The following is an 18,161-nucleotide window of genomic DNA, read 5'->3' as shown; positions in this document are numbered from 1 at the left end:
AAACATTGTTAAAGAACACTGAACTATATAAGCTATATTTAATTGTCTTTATGAATGTTTTCATTGCAGAAAGAAGATAAGTTGATGAGACTGGAGAAAGCCATAAATCCTTTGTTAGATGATAATGATCAAGTGGCATTCTCATTTATCTTGGAGAGTGTTGTAGCCCAGATGAAAGCTGTAGAAAATGTAAGTATATTTTATTTGTCCTTTATTGTCCTTGTCTTAAATGTTATACATTGTACTTCTTATAAATTATATTATTTTGAATTTATGGAAATTCAAGTTTTCCACTTCAAAAATATTCTTACCATGTCATTTGACAAATCTAATAAAAAGTGTATTTTTTCGCTATCTCAGCCATTCTATAACCGTTTCCTCACAAATTTTAGATGCTAATGATATTATTTTTTTCTTGCAGTCTTGGCCATTCCATACTCCTGTGAATAAGAAGTTTATCAAGGATTACTATGAGGTGATTAAACAACCAATGGATATACAGACACTGATGAAAGTAAGTATGTCAAACTATTCAAATATATGTAGGTTTACTAGACCTTGTGGCACATTTTTAGGTTTACTAGACCTTGTGGCACACAAATATATGTAGGTTTACTAGACCTTGTGGCACACAAATATATGTAGGTTTACTAGACCTTGTGGCACACAAATATATGTAGGTTTACTAGACCTTGTGGCACACAAATATATGTAGGTTTACTAGACCTTGTGGCACACAAATATATGTAGGTTTACTAGACCTTGTCGCACATTTTTCTCAATTTTAAAAGTTCATTTTTAAGATGCCATTGATTTTCATCAGTCCTTATCAGAATCTATTTAGGGCATGTAGCTATAGGGAGTCATGTCTAACAAGTTTGCTAAAGTTTGTATAAGATTGGACTACATGAATTTACCTATATTGAAACATTATACAGCACATTATTTAAGAAAAATTCTTTAATGCCATGCTCTATGCTCATTTTAACATGGGTTTATTATTATTTCGACTCTAATATGACAATTTAGAACTTTTGTACTTTGAAGCTGACTTACAATGTATTTGATGAGGCTGAAACGTTAGATAATCTTCTCTATCATGATGAAAGTGAACAGATACATGTGAACTTATTGGAGTTTAGTATGACATCCATTATCACTGAACTAGTACACATTATTGTTTATGGGCCAGCTGAAGCACATCTTAGGTTGTGGGATTTCCTCTCTGTGTTGAAGACCCATTGGTGGCCTTCTGCTGTTTTCTGCTCTTTGGGTGGGTTGTTGTCTCCCATTTCCATTCTCAATTTTATTTGTCCCCTACCAACGAAATCGAAGGGGACTTTAGGTTTGCACTCCGTCCGTCTGTAGTTTGAATTTTGTTCCGGTCTGATGATTTAGTCCAGAGTTATGGACCATAACTCTGGACCATATCTAATGTTCGAGTACTATGTTAAACCATATTTCTGTACAAAGAGAGATAACTCAATTTTTAAAAGACAAAGACATTCTTTGGTAAATTGTGTGAAGAATTATTTTGGCAGGTTTGTTTGTTATTTTGTATAAACTAATTTTCTGAATGCTATATATAATATATAAAAAAAATATGAAGTGAAATCCTTTACCAGGTAATTAGATAATAATCTATTTTTATTAATGTATATATTTCATTACATTACATTGTGTAGATAAACATTGTTGACAGTTTATAGATAAGTTACAAATCTATATTAGTTTGTGACAAATGAAAGAAAAAAATATTTGGAACTATTAATTATATTTGATTATAATTTGAAAATAGATATAAATTGTATTACATCATATCTAATGTTGGAGTGTTTTCCACACTTTTTTACATCATGCTTGAAGATATTGATTAATAATTGTTATATAGTTTTGTCATGACAAGTTACAGATCAAGTTCAAATTTTTGTTTCAGTCTGATAATTTTGTTCAGAGTTATAGTCCTTGATCTTGTTACTTTTAGCATTCCGCAAAAAAACAACTGATGTTGCAATTTCAATTGTGATGTCAATCACTTGTAGCCCATGTTCTATAGGATTAAAAACATTGCTATGTTTCCAAAGCAAAAAAGGAATGTCATATTAGAATGACATTTAAATAACTAATATTGTACTGAGTAGATGTAAAATCAGAATTCATTGCCTGCATGTATTAGTGTATATCTTCAACATCTGGTACATATAAAAATAAGAAGATATGGTATGATTGTCATTGAGACAACTCTTCACTAGAAACCTAATAAAAGCATGCTTCTTTCAAGATTTGTTATAAGATTTATTACTGCAATTATTGTCTACCTTGTATATAAAGGAGAAGGTCCGGTAAGACCCCTTTTTGGCCCCAAAATATAGCAGTTTTACCAAATGGTTAAAATGTAAACTTTTAGTTATTTATTGGACAGTAGAATGCTTCTACTACATAAATATAGCCTGTTTTGACAATACAATGCACATATATCGAGTACTAGCACCACTAAGTCATTCTAAATTACTGAAATCTTCACAATTCTATCATTTTAGTTAAATTTTAGACGTTTTTCGCTTAAAACGAAAGTGGCCGCATTCGTGTTCATCCTTAATATTGGAATGAGAGTTGTATTTTATGATAATACATAACATATATAAAGGTTTAGGATGAACACGGATGCGGCCACTTTCATTTTTGACAAAAACCATCTGAAAAGTGACATTTTTTAACAAATTTGGTTGATTTTTCATTTTGAGCTTGAATCGGATCGTTTTTAATGACTAAATCAGTTAAAATCTTTCACAAAAACTAACTGAATCAAATGAAATAGACACTTAAGTGTTTAAAAAGAGGTCAAAATCTTTCGTCAGATGAACCTGAAATTTGAGGCCAAAATCGGTACCTACTCCTTTACTTCAGCTATCAAAATCATTTACTTTTAATTGTGACTTTTTTTATTTTTAATTTAAAAAAAGGTTTCATTTATTTCTTTATTAGATGTACTGTGGCAAGCAAGTAAAAATTTATAAGTGTATAAAGTTACTTCCAATAGATTACAAGCTAAAAAGAAGAAAAAAAAGGAATAAATGTTATGCTGTGTGAACACTTGACATGTTTTATTTTATTATTATAGAAAGTTCAGGGTAATAAGTACCATTCACGAGACACCTTTATAGACGATGTGGAATTAATTGTACAGAACAGTAAACAGTACAATGGGGTAGACAGTGCAATAACCAAAACAGCTCATACTTTGCTAGATGTCTGTAAAAAGGCACTATCAGATGTAAGTAATAGTTGTGTACAATAGTAAACAGACAATGCAATCCATTTGTAAGTTTTATTGGTCATAATAATAAACTTTGGTTTTACTGTCGCAAGTACCGGGCAACACTATGCATCACTAGTTAAACTAAACTTACATGGGCCAAGCTTAAAGTACAATACAGTTATTCCTATTTCTGTAACCAGAACAGCTATCCCTACATCAGATGTCTATGAAAAGATGTTTTCTTCAGCAAGCTTAAGTATAAAAAGAATGTAACTATGTCTAAAGTAGCTAAAAGATAATAAGCTACATTTTAAAAATAATATAACAGATTCATCTGATTTATAAACAGGGGGGTATTGAATCATATACACAATATCAATGTGTTTCAAAATATTTATGTAGGCTTGTATTCATAAGTTAAACAAAAATGCCAACTTGTTACAAAGTGCACAGTTTGAATAATTTTTCATTGCAAGAATAACATATTTTTTCAGAAAAACAAGGTTTTTACATGATTAATTTGTTCAATTTTAGAATGATGAAAGTTTGTCTCAGATGGAGGGAGATATACAGGCTGCCCAGGAGGCTGCTTATGATGCTGCAGACATTGATAGTATCATGACTGGTACCTCAGTAAACCAGGAGGATAGCTTGATGGGTAGGTATTATAGGAAATGTAGAGGATCAGTGACTGTTAACTTTTCAAAAGCCATATCTGCAAACTAAGCTTAATTTTAAGTTTGGGAATAATCAATAATGTGTTTTGTAAAACACATGTTTACATTTAGTTCAATCCCTTGTCAGAAGTGATAAAATGAGAAGTTCAAATGCTAAGATAACTTAAATTGTGTTGCTTTTCAAAATCAGTAAAAACTCTTTTCATCCTTTTTGCCAGATGCAAATAAAACCCTGTATTTTAAACGTTCGCAGAACATAAATTTACATTAGCAATAGCTATTATGAAAATTAATCAATAAGAAAATAATGTCAGGAATATACATACATCAAGATGAAGTTCCTGAATAGCCAAACAATGGGGAACTAATTCCAGTAAACAGCTACAATTAATAACATTAACAGTACCAATTTTTCTGCACTAGATGCAAATTTCGACAAATAATGTCTCTTCAGTGATGTTTGTGGCCAAAATATGTAAAATCCAAAGCTTATATAAAAGATGTAGAGCTATAATCCAGAAGTTCCAAAAAGTATAGCCAAATCTGTGAAAGGAATCAGAGCTTTGCATGAGGGAGTTACATTCCTTAATTTATAAGAATTTTTATACGACCGCAAAAATTTTAATTTTTTGGTCGTATATTGCTATCACGTTGGCGTCGTCGTCGTCGTCGTCGTCGTCGTCGTCGTCGTCGTCGTCCGAATACTTTTAGTTCTCGCACTCTAACTTTAGTAAAAGTGAATAGAAATCAATGAAATTTTAACACAAGGTTTATGACCACAAACGGATTGTTTGGATTGATTTTGGGAGTTTTGGTCCCAACATTTTAGGAATTAGGGGCCAAAAAGGGCCCAAATAAGCATTTTCTTGGTTTTCGCACTATAACTTTAGTTTAAGTGAATAGAAATCTATGAAATTTTGACACATGGTTTATGACCACAAAAGGAAGGTTGGGATTGATTTTGGGAGTTTTGATTCCAACAGTTTAGGAATTAAGGGCCAAAAAAGGGCCCAAATAAGCATTATTTTTGGTTTTCGCACAATAACTTTAGTATAAGTAAATTGAAATTAATGAAATTTTAACACAAGGTTTATGACCACAAAAGGAAGGTTGGGATTGATTTTTGGAGTTGAGGTCACAACAGTTTTTGAATTAGTGGCCAAAAAGGGGCCCAAATAAGCATTATTTTTGGTTTTCGCACAATAACTTTAGTATAAGTAAATAGAAATCTATGAAATTTAAACACAAGGTTTATGACCATAAAAGGAAGGTTGGGTTTGATTTTGGGAGTTTTGGTCGTAACAGTTTAGGAATTAGGGGCCCAAAGGGTCCAAAATTGAACTTTGTGTGATTTCATAAAAAATTGAATAATTGGGGTTCTTTGATATGCCGAATCTAACTATGTATGTAGATTCTTAATTTTTGGTCCCGTTTTCAAATTGGTCTACATTAAGGTCCAAAGGGTCCAAAATTAAACTAGTTTGATTTTAACAAAAATTGAATCCTTGGGGTTCTTTGAGTATGCTGAATTTAAAAATGTACTTAGATTTTTAATTATTGACCTAGTTTTCAAGTTGGTCCAAATGGGGGTCCAAAATTAAACTTTGTTTGATTTCATCAAAAATTGAATAAATGGGTTCTTTCATATGCCAAATCTAACTGTGTATGTAGATTCTTAATTTTTGGTCCAGTTTTCAAATTGGTCTACATTAAGGTCCAAAGGGTCTAAAATTAAACTAAGTTTGATTTTAACAAAGATTAAATTCTTGGGCTTATTTGATATGCTTTATCTAAATATGTACTTTGATTTTTGATTATGGGCCCAGTTTTCAAGTTGGTCCAAATCAGGATTCCATATCAAGTATTGTGCAATAGCAATTAATTTTCAATTGCACAGTATTGCACAATAGCAAGAAATATCTAATTGCACAATATTGTGCAATAGCAATTAATTTTCAATTGGAGTTATCTTTCTTTGTATAGAATAGTAGTTGATAATATATGTTGGAAATTTGCCAGACATGACTTTGATGTCATTTTCTATTTTTATTTGCCAATAACTTTATGTAAATAACTTCATTGGAAATTTGCCAATATAAAATGTTGCTGATGAAGCTTTTTTTCCTTATCTTATCTAAAATGTTTTTAGATAATGTATGTTGGACATTTGCCAGACATGACTATGATGTCATTTTCTATTTTTATTTGCCAATAACTTTATGTAAATATCTTCATTGGAAATTTGCCAATATAAAATGTTGCTGATGAAGTTTTTATACGACCGCAAATTTTGAAAAATTTTTCGTCGTATATTGCTATCACGTTGGCGTCTGCGTCGTCGTCGTCCGGCGTCCGAATACTTTTAGTTTTCGCACTCTAACTTTAGTAAAAGTGAATAGAAATCTATGAAATTTTAACACAAGGTTTATGACCATAAAAGGAAGGTTGGTATTGATTTTGGGAGTTTTGGTCCCAACATTTTAGGAATAAGGGGCCAAAAAGGGCCCAAATAAGCATTTTCTTGGTTTTCGCACCATAACTTTAGTTTAAGTTAATAGAAATCTATGAAATTTTGACACAAGGTTTATGACCACAAAAGAAAGATTGGGATTGATTTTGGGAGTTTTGGTTTCAATAGTTTAGGAATAAGGGGCCAATAAAGGGCCCAAATAAGCATTTTTCTTGGTTTTTGCACAATAACCTTAGGTTAAGTAAATGGAAATCTATGAAATTTAAACACAATGTTTATGACCACAAAAGGAAGGTTGGTATTTATTTTGGGAGTTTAGGACCCAACAGATTAGGAATTAGGGGCCAAAAAGGGACCCAAATAAGCATTTTTCTTGGTTTTCGCACTATAATGTTAGTATAAGTAAATACAAATCTATGAAATTTAAACACAAGGCTTATGACCATAAAAGGAAGGTTGGTATTGATTTTGGGAGTTTTGGTCCCAACAGTTTAGGAAAAAGGGGCCCAAAGGGTCCAAAATTAAACTTTGTTTGATTTCATCAAAATTGAATAATTGGGGTTCTTTGATATGCCGAATCTAACTGTATATGTAGATTCTCAACTTTTGGTCCCGTTTTCAAATTGGTCTACATTAAGGTCCAAAGGGTCCAAAATTAAACTTAGTTTGATTTTGACAAAAAATGAATCGGTTGGGTTCTTTGATATGTTGAATCTAAAAATGTACTTAGATTCTTGATTATTGAAGTTTTTTTGGTCCAGTTTTCAAATTGGTCTACATTAAGGTCCAAAGGGTCCAAAATTAAACTTTGTTTGATTTCATCAAAAATTGAATCCTTGGGGTTCTTTGATATGCCAAATCTAACTGTGTATGTAGATTCTTCATTTTTGGTCCTGTTTTCAAATTTCAAATTCTACATTAAAGTCCAAAGGGTCCAAAATTAAACTAAGTTTGATTTTAACAAAAATTGAATTCTTGGGCCTCTTTGATATGCTGAATCTAAACATGTACTTAGATTTTTGATTATGGGCCCAGTTTTCAAGTTGGTCCAAATCAGGATCTAAAATTATTATATTAAGTATTGTGCAATAGCAAGTCTTTTCAATTGCACAGTATTGTACAATGGCAAGAAATATCTAATTGCACAATATTGTGAAATAGCAAATTTTTTTTTAATTAGAGTTATCTTTCTTTGTCCAGAATAGTAAGCAAGAAATATCCTATTTGTGCAATAGCAAGAATTTTTTTTAATTGGAGTTATCTTTCTTTGTCCAGAATCAACTTAAATCTTTGTTATATACAATATACAATGTATATACACTTTTTACTACCAACTGATAAATTTAAATAATCTTTACCATTCAGTGATAACAAGCAGTTTTTTTACATCTTAATATTTTATGATGTATTTAAATGAGTAGTTATTGTTGCAAACTCCATTAGAAATTTGAATTGATATCAGTTTTGAAAAAGGGAAACGGGGATGTGAAAAAAAAAGGGGGGGGGGGTAAATTTTTCTCATTTCAGATTTCATAAATAAAAAGAAAATTTCTTCAAACATTTTTTTGAGAGGATTAATATTCAACAGCATAGTGATTTGCTCAAAGGCAAAAAAAACCTTTTAAGTTCATTAGACCACATTCATTCTGTGTCAGAAACCTATGCTGTGTCAACTATTTAATTTTAGATTTAAAAAGTTTGAAGAAGAAATCTTTAATTGATTTGTAAAATCTTGGCATTTGTTTTGTGTAAAAAAAAACCATGTAATGTCAAAAATTTGATCACAATCCAAATTCAGAGCTGTATCATGCTTGAATGTTTTGTCCATACTTGCCCCAACTGTTCAGGGTTCGACCTCTGCGGTCGTATAAAGCTGCGCCCTGTGGAGCACCTGGTTTTTATTGTTTTATACAATAAACAATGTATATTCACTTTTACTACCAACCAATCTTTACCATTCAGTGATAACAAGCACTTTATTTTACATTTTAATATTTTATGATGTATTTAAAAGAGTAGTTATTGTTGCAAACTCCATTAGAAATTTGAATTGATATCAGTTTTGGAAAAAGGGAAACGGGGATGTGAAAAAAAGGGGGGGGGGGGTTTAAATTTTTCACATTTCAGATTTCATAAATAAAAAGAAAATGTCTTCAAACATTTTTTTGAGAGGATTAATATTCAACAGCATAGTGAATTGCTCAAAGGCAAAAAAAAACTTTTAAGTTCATTAGACCACATTCATTCTGTGTCAGAAACCTATGCTGTGTCAACTATTTAATTTTAGATTTAAAAAGTTTGAAGAAGAAATCTTTAATTGATTTGTAAAATCTTGACATTTGTTTTGTGTAAAAAAAAACCCATGTAATGTCAAATATTTGATCACAATCCAAATTCAGAGCTGTATCACGCTTGATTGTTTTGTCTATACTTGCCCCAACTGTTCAGGGTTCGACCTCTGCGGTCGTATAAAGCTGTGCCCTGCGGAGCACCTGGTTATCATTTTGTAACAGCAAATTTAATAACACAAAAAATCCGTATTTTCATGCCAGTACCGGAGTACTGGCTACTGGGCTAGTGATACCCTCTGGGACTAACAGTCCACCAGCAGAGGCATCGACCCAGTGGTAGTAATAACATTAACAGTACCAATTTTTCTGCACCAGATGTGCATTTCGACAAATAATGTCTCTTCAGTGATGCTTGTGGCCAAAATATGTAAAATGATTTTCATATCATAAAGCATGGCAAACACTTCTAGCATGCTGTTTTATGTCATTATAGGATTTATCATTGGTAAAGATTGTCAAATACAATCTAATATTTCTGTGATGAACATTTTTTGAAATATCTAAACTTTTTCAGATAATGAGAGTATAGATGATAACAGTATTAGAGAGAATATAACAATAGCAGAGGACATGTCAGAAGCAGAATATATGAAGAGATGGTCACTCAGTGAGGGCAATACCACAGGTCCACATGTAAGATATGGTTACTTGATAGTGTGGGCACGTAGTTTTAGCATACCTTGCTTTTGCTATCTCTTCACCCACCTGGCACTAAAAGCAATTTTAACGAATGCATTTATTTGGCTGTGTGGAACATAGAAATACACAGGCACACCCAGTCAAAATAAGGACATTAAATGTAATACCTCATAGAAAGAGGGAGAGTTCTAAGCCCTCTACATGTAAAATAACCCTTACAACAACCCTATTAGGGGTCTGTAGGTGGCTAATTGCAAGACAAATTAACTGTCCAATCCAACTAAATCTACTGATCCAGTGGCAGTCGAAATTTTAACCAATCATCTCATTACATCCATTTTGCATGAAATTTTGGCCACTGGATGATAAACAGAAATCAATCAATCAATCAATCAATCTAAGTCACATATTTTCCCAACAAACAATACAAATTATAATGTCAATATAAAGGTGCTTTCACACTAAAGGTTGCAATTCAAATCTGCATTTATATTGGTATAATGTTTTGATCATTTCTACTTTCTTATTTGTGCTTAATGGTATCTAGAATATTTGTGTGTTTAATTTCAGCATGAAGAATACGACTCAGAGTTTGTTGATGTAGAAGGAGATGAAATGGAATCAAGTCATAGAAGTAGAAGTTACATGTCAGAAGTGAGTGCCATGGCTATAGTAATATTAGTATCATAAATATCTATGTTTTACACATTAAAACTTAGACAGGTGATGATAGAAAACAAGTCATCAATTTGACCCCAAAAAAATGAAAATATCTGAACCTTTGTTGTTTAGTGGATAGTTAGCTATACCACATCTTATTTTCATATCAAAGGAATAAACTTCTTTTGCTGTTCTGTCTCCAGTTCATACATGTATTAGAGTACCCCTACTTTTTTTTTAAATAATAGCATAGTCATCTTATTAATGCTCATTGCTGTCATTCATCTCCTGAATATTTTCTTTCTGTTGTATGCACAGAAAAAAATTGTTCATTCATATAAAATATAGGGTTTAATAATTTTATAGAATACATTATTTAAAATTATGCTTGCTTGTCATTGGGTAACTTGGTTAAAATTACTGTAAATCAAAAATTTTGCACTATTTTTATTATTTTAACATTTGTGGTAAAGAAGTATAGCAAAAGTTAAAATGTGCCTGAATTTTGATAGCATTATCTGTATGCAGAATTTCCTCTGTCGTAATAGTTATTATCGCTATTTGGTGCATTTTTCTTTTGATCTTTTTTTGTGATAATTTTTAACCGGATTTTTGTGACAAAAATGTCGGTTATTGATTTGGGGATGTACGGCGGGCGGCCGGGCGGTCGGGCGGCCGGGCGGTCGGGCGGGCGGGCGGGCGGGCGGCAATCAAATGTTGTCCGTGCATTAACTCATGAACCGTTCAACCAAAGCTTTTAAAATTTTAATATGTTATTACTGACAACTATACGAAGGTCAAGTTCAATAATGGCGATTTTGACTTTTACCGTTCAGGAGTTATGGTTCTTGAAAGGCGGCAATCAAATGTTGTCCGTGCATTAACTCATGAACCGTTCAACCAAAGCTTTTAAAATTTTAATATGTTATTACTGACAACTATACGGAGGTCAAGTTCAATAATGGCGATTTTGACTTTTACCGTTCAGGAGTTATGGTTCTTGAAAGATTGAAAAATGGAGTTTTCAGTCGTGTCCGTGCATTTACTCATGAACTGTTCTACCAAAGCTTCCCAAATTTTAATATGTTGTTACTGATGACAGAATGGAGGTCAAGTTTAATAATGACGGTTTTTACTTTTACCGTTCAGGAGTTATGGTTCTTGAAAGATTGAAAAATGGAGTTTCCAGTCGTGTCCGTGCATTTATGCATGAACTGTTCTACCAAAGCTTCCGAAATTTTAATATGCTGTTACTGATGACAAAATGGAGGTCAAGTTCAATAATGATGATTTTGACTTTTACCGTTCAGGAGTTATGGTTCTTGAAAGATTGAAAAATGGTGTTTCCCGTCATGTCCTCGCATTTTCTCATGAACCATTCAACCAAAGCTTTTGAAATTTTAATATGTTGTTACTGATGACAAAATAGAGGTCAAGTTCCATAATGACGATTTTGACTTTTACTGTTCAGGAGTTATGGTTCTTGAAAGATCGTAAAATGGCGTTTCCATTCACGTTGTTGCATTTACCATTCAATCTAAGCTTTTCAAATATTATTATTTCAAAATATTGATACTGATGACAAAATAGAGGTCAAATTTGATATTGATGATTTTCACTTTCACCATTCATCAGTAATGGTTCTTGTGATATTGCCAGGACACAAATAAATGTAAATAAATCCGGTTTGCTGTCGTTGTGACAGCCTCTTGTCATATCATGCTTCTTGCTTGAGATGGAAAAATTATCGCTAGAAACTAAGGAGGCCACGTAGCGATAAACAGATTATCATTGGTCATCTCAACTCGATTGCTTTTCTCACTTTCGCTGTACCAGCTCAAGCGAGAAAATCAATCTCGTTGAGATGATCAACGATAATCTATAAATATCACAATTTTATCTTTTGTTTAACTACTGCAATAATAAATGTACACAAATATTCCAGAATTTGAAGTTATTTAACCTTATATTTCAGGACCATAGACAAAGTTCTAGTGCAGAAAATGAGTCTTTAGCTAAAGACTTACAAATCACTCCAGATCACTCTGAAGATGAAAATCTCTCAGGTAGAGTATAATTACATATGTTTTGTCAGAATTTATAGGGAAATTTAGGGTTTAAACCTACCAACATCCAAAACTAAAATGTTAGACATTTATATCCATGTTTATAACTATGAATGCTGTTAGGAACATTGATACTGCAGGCTGTAAGCTTGTTGTCTAAATCAATTGCCATTATTTGATTATATGTTCCATCCTAATATATAGATATAAGAAGATATGGTATGAGTTCCAATTAGACAACTTTCCTTCCAAGTCAAACTTTTTAAATATGTTGCATGTATTACCTTTCAATACTGGAAAAGAGAGCTTCATGCAACTGCCTTGAATAAAACATTTGTAAAAAGATTTAATGATATAATATACATGTATTGATATCTTACCGTTCTGTGATTAATTTTTGATTGGCTGACTCGCAACATTAAAGTTTTATCTTAATTCTTATTTCTGTTTTAGGTGAGAGTGATGGTGAAGAGAAAATGGATATGAGTGGTGAAAATCAACAATTCTATTCAGAACAGCAATATTATGATCAAGAGGGAGGAGCCTTCACTATGCCAGGTATTCAGGACGAAGACGAGAATAGTTTTGATCCCTCAGACTTTTTCATGCACAGTGCCTTGGCTACTGAGGCACAACAACAGTTACAACAAGGGGACATTAACGAAGATCTGCAGGTGTCAGATTCTGATGAAGAGGAAAATCAAGCTGATGGAGGAGATGATAATGAAGGATTTGATATTGATGAGTTTTTGAAATGATTTTAGTAAATTTTCATTTTAAGAAAATGGTATAATGAATGTTGATATCACATTGATACAGATATTATTAATTATTATACTGAAAGACATGCAAAGTGACTCTTATAAACCAGGTTGTATGAGAAATACTGTTATCAGTGTATTTTTTGAAAAATTGAGTTGCATGCAAGTATAAAGATCAAGATGTCAGTGATTTTGTATATAATCCAGGACATTTAATAGAATCAAGATTTAAGTGAATTCGTAAAGGAACTGGATATAAAGATAAAGGTTTAGTGAATTTGTGTATATGAACTAAAGATCAAGTTTCTTGTGAACTTGTGTAAAGGAACTAGATATAAAAATCAAGATTCAAGTAAATTTGTGCAAATGAATGAAGTTTTATGCTGGAAATTATCAGTATAGAATAATGCTGTAATTTTTCAGGTTCAGATCATTATCATTTTTCATGGAAAGATTGTAAATATGTGTTCAATTACATTTATGTATAGAAAAACAATAGAGTGCTATATTTTGTTTCACCAGTTTCAGACAATGTTTATTTTTGTAGCAAACTGTCTCTAGTTCTCATATGTAAATTATGGTAAATTGCTTAATTTAAAAACATAAATCATTGTAAAATATTCATTATCATGATAAAAAATTACAAAAATCAGTGCTTGTTTTACTGTTTATTTATGCATATACATGAAGTTAAAACCAATCACTGTAGGATGTAGGCTATTCTGTCTATTGTTATATATTTTCATCACCTTGATATATTTCTTTAAACAATTTTTTTTTTTAAATCAACAGATGTGCTGCATCAGATAGAAATTGACCTCATGCAAATGCATGGTACACATGTATACGACTTTAATTGAGTTTGGAACACTCAAATTTGAAATTACAGATGTATTTTTGTCTTTTGTGTAGTATTATTACATCAGCTCAATTTTCATACAGTTACAGACTTTGCAAATAATTTTTTGGAAAGTTTGCTATAGCTTGCTATAGCAATAAACTTTCTTAAGGCATCGGCCTAACCGGAAAAGAGACAGCCTAACTTACTTTAGGAAGTGTGTCCTACTTCTAGATAATGTAGTACTGGTGTTTGAAAACTAATAATAGAAAGATGCTTTTGAAATTTTGAGCTCTTCTATTTTAATAGCATACAGCTTGAATAAAAAATGCACTGAATTTTGATCGATAAATCAAATAATTCAACTTCATTTGAAAGACGAACAAAAACTACTTCGCGGATCTGCGCTACGCGGAAAGTAAAATCAATACACAGACGAGACAGCAGTTTCTACGTTATGATTTTATCGGTATTCTTCAGACATGCGTCAGATCCATATATGTGTGCCTCCAAACGGGAGTACTACAATCCCGGTTTCAAAGGTTTCCTACCTTCCTCCGGTTGAAGAGAAAATTAATAGCGTGTTTAAAATATTTCATGAATGAACATTAATTTTTTCGTCGCTTTATACTACGATTTTTACAAATTTCTATTCAATATGTAAAAGCCCGAGAGTATCGGAAGTATCATGGTATCTCATCTGATCTCGGCCCACAACAAACTCGGACTATAATAAACTCGGCCTTTTACATATTCGGCATAAGAAATCGGACTATAACAAAAATCGTAATTATACTAATTGCTATTAAGACTCCTAAACAAAGTTTTTGCTCATTTCTTATTATTTTTCTCCTTGGGGTCTATTTAGTTGTATTTTGAGGGGCCAACAGAAGGGAGGAATTAATTAAAGAACCCTAAGGGATTTTTTTTTTAATTTTCAATAACAATAATAAATTATAAACTTGAAGAAAACAGTAAGTGACAGACACACATGGTTTTCAGTAATGATCACAGGACCATAAAACAAATCAAATTAATTAAATTTAGGTTGAGTCCATGGTGTCACCCCACCTAACCCCTCATGTTTGAATACTTAAAAACAGTCAGATCCCCACTCCTAAACATTATATGTTCTTTATATGTTACAATAAAACAAATCAGATGAAATAAAAGGCGAGTCCCCTGGGGTCACTCTCACCCCCTGGTTTTTTGAGAACTTATTAACAGTTGAGACTTCAACCAATATACCATATATATAATGGTATGGGACAATGAAATAAATCAAATGAAATATAGAGGAACTCCAGAGGGGTCAGTCACACCACCCATAAACCATATGTATTTTTGTATGTGGCAACAAAACAAATCAAATGAAATAAAGTGGGTGTCCCTTTGGGTCAGCCCCAACCCCTCATGTCTGGGAACTTAGAAACTGTCTAGATCCCCACCCCTAAACCATATATATTTTTGTATAGGGCAACAAAACAAATTCAATGAAATAAAGTGGGAGTCCCTTTGGGTCAGCCCCACCCCCTCATGTCTGAGAACTTGTAAACGGTCGAGATCCCCACCCCTAAACCATAAATATTTTTGTATAGGGCAACAAAACAAATCAAATGAAATAAAGTGGGTGTCCCTTTGGGTCAGCCCCACCCCCTCATGTCTGAGAACTTGTAAACGGTTGAGATCCCCACCCCTAAACCATATATATTTTTGTATAGGGCAACAAAACAAATCAAATGAAATAAAGTGGGAGTCCCTTTGGGTCAGCCCCACCCCCTCATGTCTGAGAACTTGTAAACGGTCGAGATCCCCACCCCTAAACCATATCTATTTTTGTATAGGGCAACAAAACAAATTCAATGAAATAAAGTGGGAGTCCCTTTGGGTCAGCCCCACCCCCTCATGTCTGAGAACTTGTAAACGGTTGAGATCCCCACCCCTAAACCATATATATTTTTGTATAGGGCAACAAAACAAATCAAATGAAATAAAGTGGGAGTCCCTTTGGGTCAGCCCCACCCCCTCATGTCTGAGAACTTGTAAACGGTCGAGATCCCCACCCCTAAACCATATCTATTTTTGTATAGGGCAACAAAACAAATTCAATGAAATAAAGTGGGAGTCCCTTTGGGTCAGCCCCACCCCCTGTTGTTTGACAACTTGGAAATGGTCAAGATCCCCTCCCCTTAACCATATATATTCTTGTACTGGACAATAAAACAAATCAAATTCAAAAGAAGGCGAGTCCCTAGGGGTCACTCCCATCCCCTTGTTGTTTGAGAACTTGTAAACGGCTGAGATCCACACCTTCAAACCATATATATTTTTGTATGAGAAAATAAAATAAATCAAAATGAAATATAGAAGAAGTCCACAGGGGTGACCCAACCAACTTTTTTTGGAAAACTTATACGGTCGAGATGATCACCCCTAAACCATATATATTCTATTTTATGGGGCAACAAAACAAAACCAATGAAATATAGTGGGAGTACCTCTGAATCATCCCCAACCCCTCATGTTTGAGAACTTGTAAACGGTTGAGATCCCCAACCCTTAATCATAAATATTCTTGTATTGGACAATAAAACGAATAAAGTGAAATATAATTAAGTCCCTCCGTGTAACCCCACCCCATCCTGTTTTGAGAACTTGTAAACAGTCAAGATCCACCCCCTTTTCGAAAACTTGAAAACTGTTGAAATCCCCACACTGAAACAACATATATTCTTGTACGGAATAATAAAACAAATCAGATGAAATAAAAGGCTAGTCCCCTAGGGCCACTCTTACCCTACCTCCTGCCTGTTTGAGAACTTGTAAACTGTCTAGATCCCCACCCCCAAATCATGAATATCACTTTACTAGACCGGACCAATTTGTATTGGACTTTGCTTAATGTCAGGCGACCCGTGGGAATGACTAATTTTGAGAGCTTTGTTTGGGAGACTTCGTAGCAGCATCCTGTTACAATTATTTCTTGATAAAGTTTTTTCTTTTTTAAGTAGGAAAAAAAGGTAACCATGCAATCTACACACTATCTATTTGAAATATTACAATCTACAGTTGCAAACTTTCCACAGGTGCTATCCAGCACTTTGATTTTAACCCCCAATAGTTTGACAAATGTCAGTCAGGGGTACTACTTGTACTTGTATTTACCCCTATTTGTGACATTTTTGCCTATTGTTTTTGTTTGTTTTGTTCACACATGGTTGTCAATATAATCGAATTTGATGCGACTGTCATACAAGTGAGAGGTTTAGCTAGCTTTAAAACCAGGTTCAATCCACCATTTTCTACATTTGAAAATGCCTGTATCAAGTCAGGAATATGACAGTTCTTGTCCATTCGTTTTTGATGCGTTTTGTTATTTGATTTTGCCATGTGATTGTGGACTTTCCGAGTTGATTTTCCTCTGAGTTCAGTATTCTTGTGATTTTACTTTTTTTTTGTACAAGTAATTTTTATTAACTTGAAGAAGTAAATATTAATATACTTACTTAAGTAAATTTGTAAGATACTTATACAAATGTATTTTATTTACTTGTATTAGGTAAACATTTTTATTTTGGCTTAGTTATGTCCCTTTGAGGCTTAGACATTCAGATTTTTTTACTTATACAAGTAAAAAAGTCCCATCTTCTTTTCATGATTTCTGAAGACTTCTTTGCTCTTATAGAATTTTTAATTGTCTGTCCTTTGTAGGTGTCTTTACTAATCATTTTAGTGTAATTTCATGGACAATGAAAATCTCATGTCTGTTATCTTCAGAACACTGCTCATTTACAAACCCCCAAGGTGCAATTTTTGAAGGCCTTAGGCAAATACTTGAGATCTTTGCGCAATCAGTTTCTTTGTTGAATTAATGAGATGAAACATTGAACTCAAAATTATGAGCTAACCTGAGAAAAATTGTTAAAGGCATATTCTTACATCTCAAAACTTAATAATTTTTGTGGGATTGTAACAAATAAATACTTTATAATACAAGTAAATTTTTATGAAAATTAAGGGAGATTATTCAAACATTATAATTAACTTGTATAAGTATATTATATTTACTTCTTCAAGTAAATAAAGATTACTTGGACAAGAAGTACCCCTGACTGAATGTGTTGATTTTTATTTGCATTAGGTCGATTTCTATCCAACACGGCTCAAATGAAAGACTATATTATTTGTATTTACTTATTAAAGCACTGTACATGATATTATGCAGGAATGACAAGATGGTTGTGTCTAGGTTAGCCATTGATGCATTATGTTTATGGGACCTAGGCTTTTGTCTAAAGGGTCACATTTTTTGTCTCTGACCTTAAAACAATTTTCCAGCAGCATAAAAACCATTGTGTACTCTTTTATCTTCAGGTAGAAGTCTGTGTGAACTTTTGTCCTTTTCTGATTTTAGCCTCCAACACCATTGGTCCAATTTTT

General features: G+C 32.7%; 1 protein-coding gene across 2 annotated transcripts in view; it reads left to right on the top strand.

The window, feature by feature from the left end:
• The window catches only part of LOC139484958 (transcription initiation factor TFIID subunit 1-like), a 49,405-nt gene extending 35,870 nt beyond the window's left edge, over positions 1-13,535 (top strand). The window contains exons 35-43 of one of the 2 annotated variants that reach the window (XR_011655210.1): positions 70-189; positions 422-514; positions 3,122-3,274; positions 3,794-3,917; positions 9,272-9,390; positions 9,967-10,050; positions 12,032-12,122; positions 12,576-13,150; positions 13,230-13,535. Coding sequence is in view for 1 of the 2 variants with exons in the window: in XM_071269021.1 (XP_071125122.1) it covers positions 70-189; positions 422-514; positions 3,122-3,274; positions 3,794-3,917; positions 9,272-9,390; positions 9,967-10,050; positions 12,032-12,122; positions 12,576-12,880 (1,089 nt within the window). In the remaining variant the exon portion in view is untranslated. Of the gene's footprint in view, positions 1-69; positions 190-421; positions 515-3,121; positions 3,275-3,793; positions 3,918-9,271; positions 9,391-9,966; positions 10,051-12,031; positions 12,123-12,575 lie in introns of both variants that reach the window. The other variant, XM_071269021.1, reaches the window with a different exon arrangement.
• The last annotated feature ends 4,626 nt before the right edge of the window (positions 13,536-18,161 follow it).

The sequence above is a fragment of the Mytilus edulis genome, chromosome 8 (genome assembly GCF_963676685.1).
Source record: "Mytilus edulis chromosome 8, xbMytEdul2.2, whole genome shotgun sequence".
Classification (NCBI taxonomy): Eukaryota; Metazoa; Mollusca; class Bivalvia; order Mytilida; family Mytilidae; genus Mytilus; species Mytilus edulis.
The sequence above is the reverse complement of the archived record's forward strand: the minus strand, read 5'-3'. Positions and strand labels throughout refer to the sequence as shown.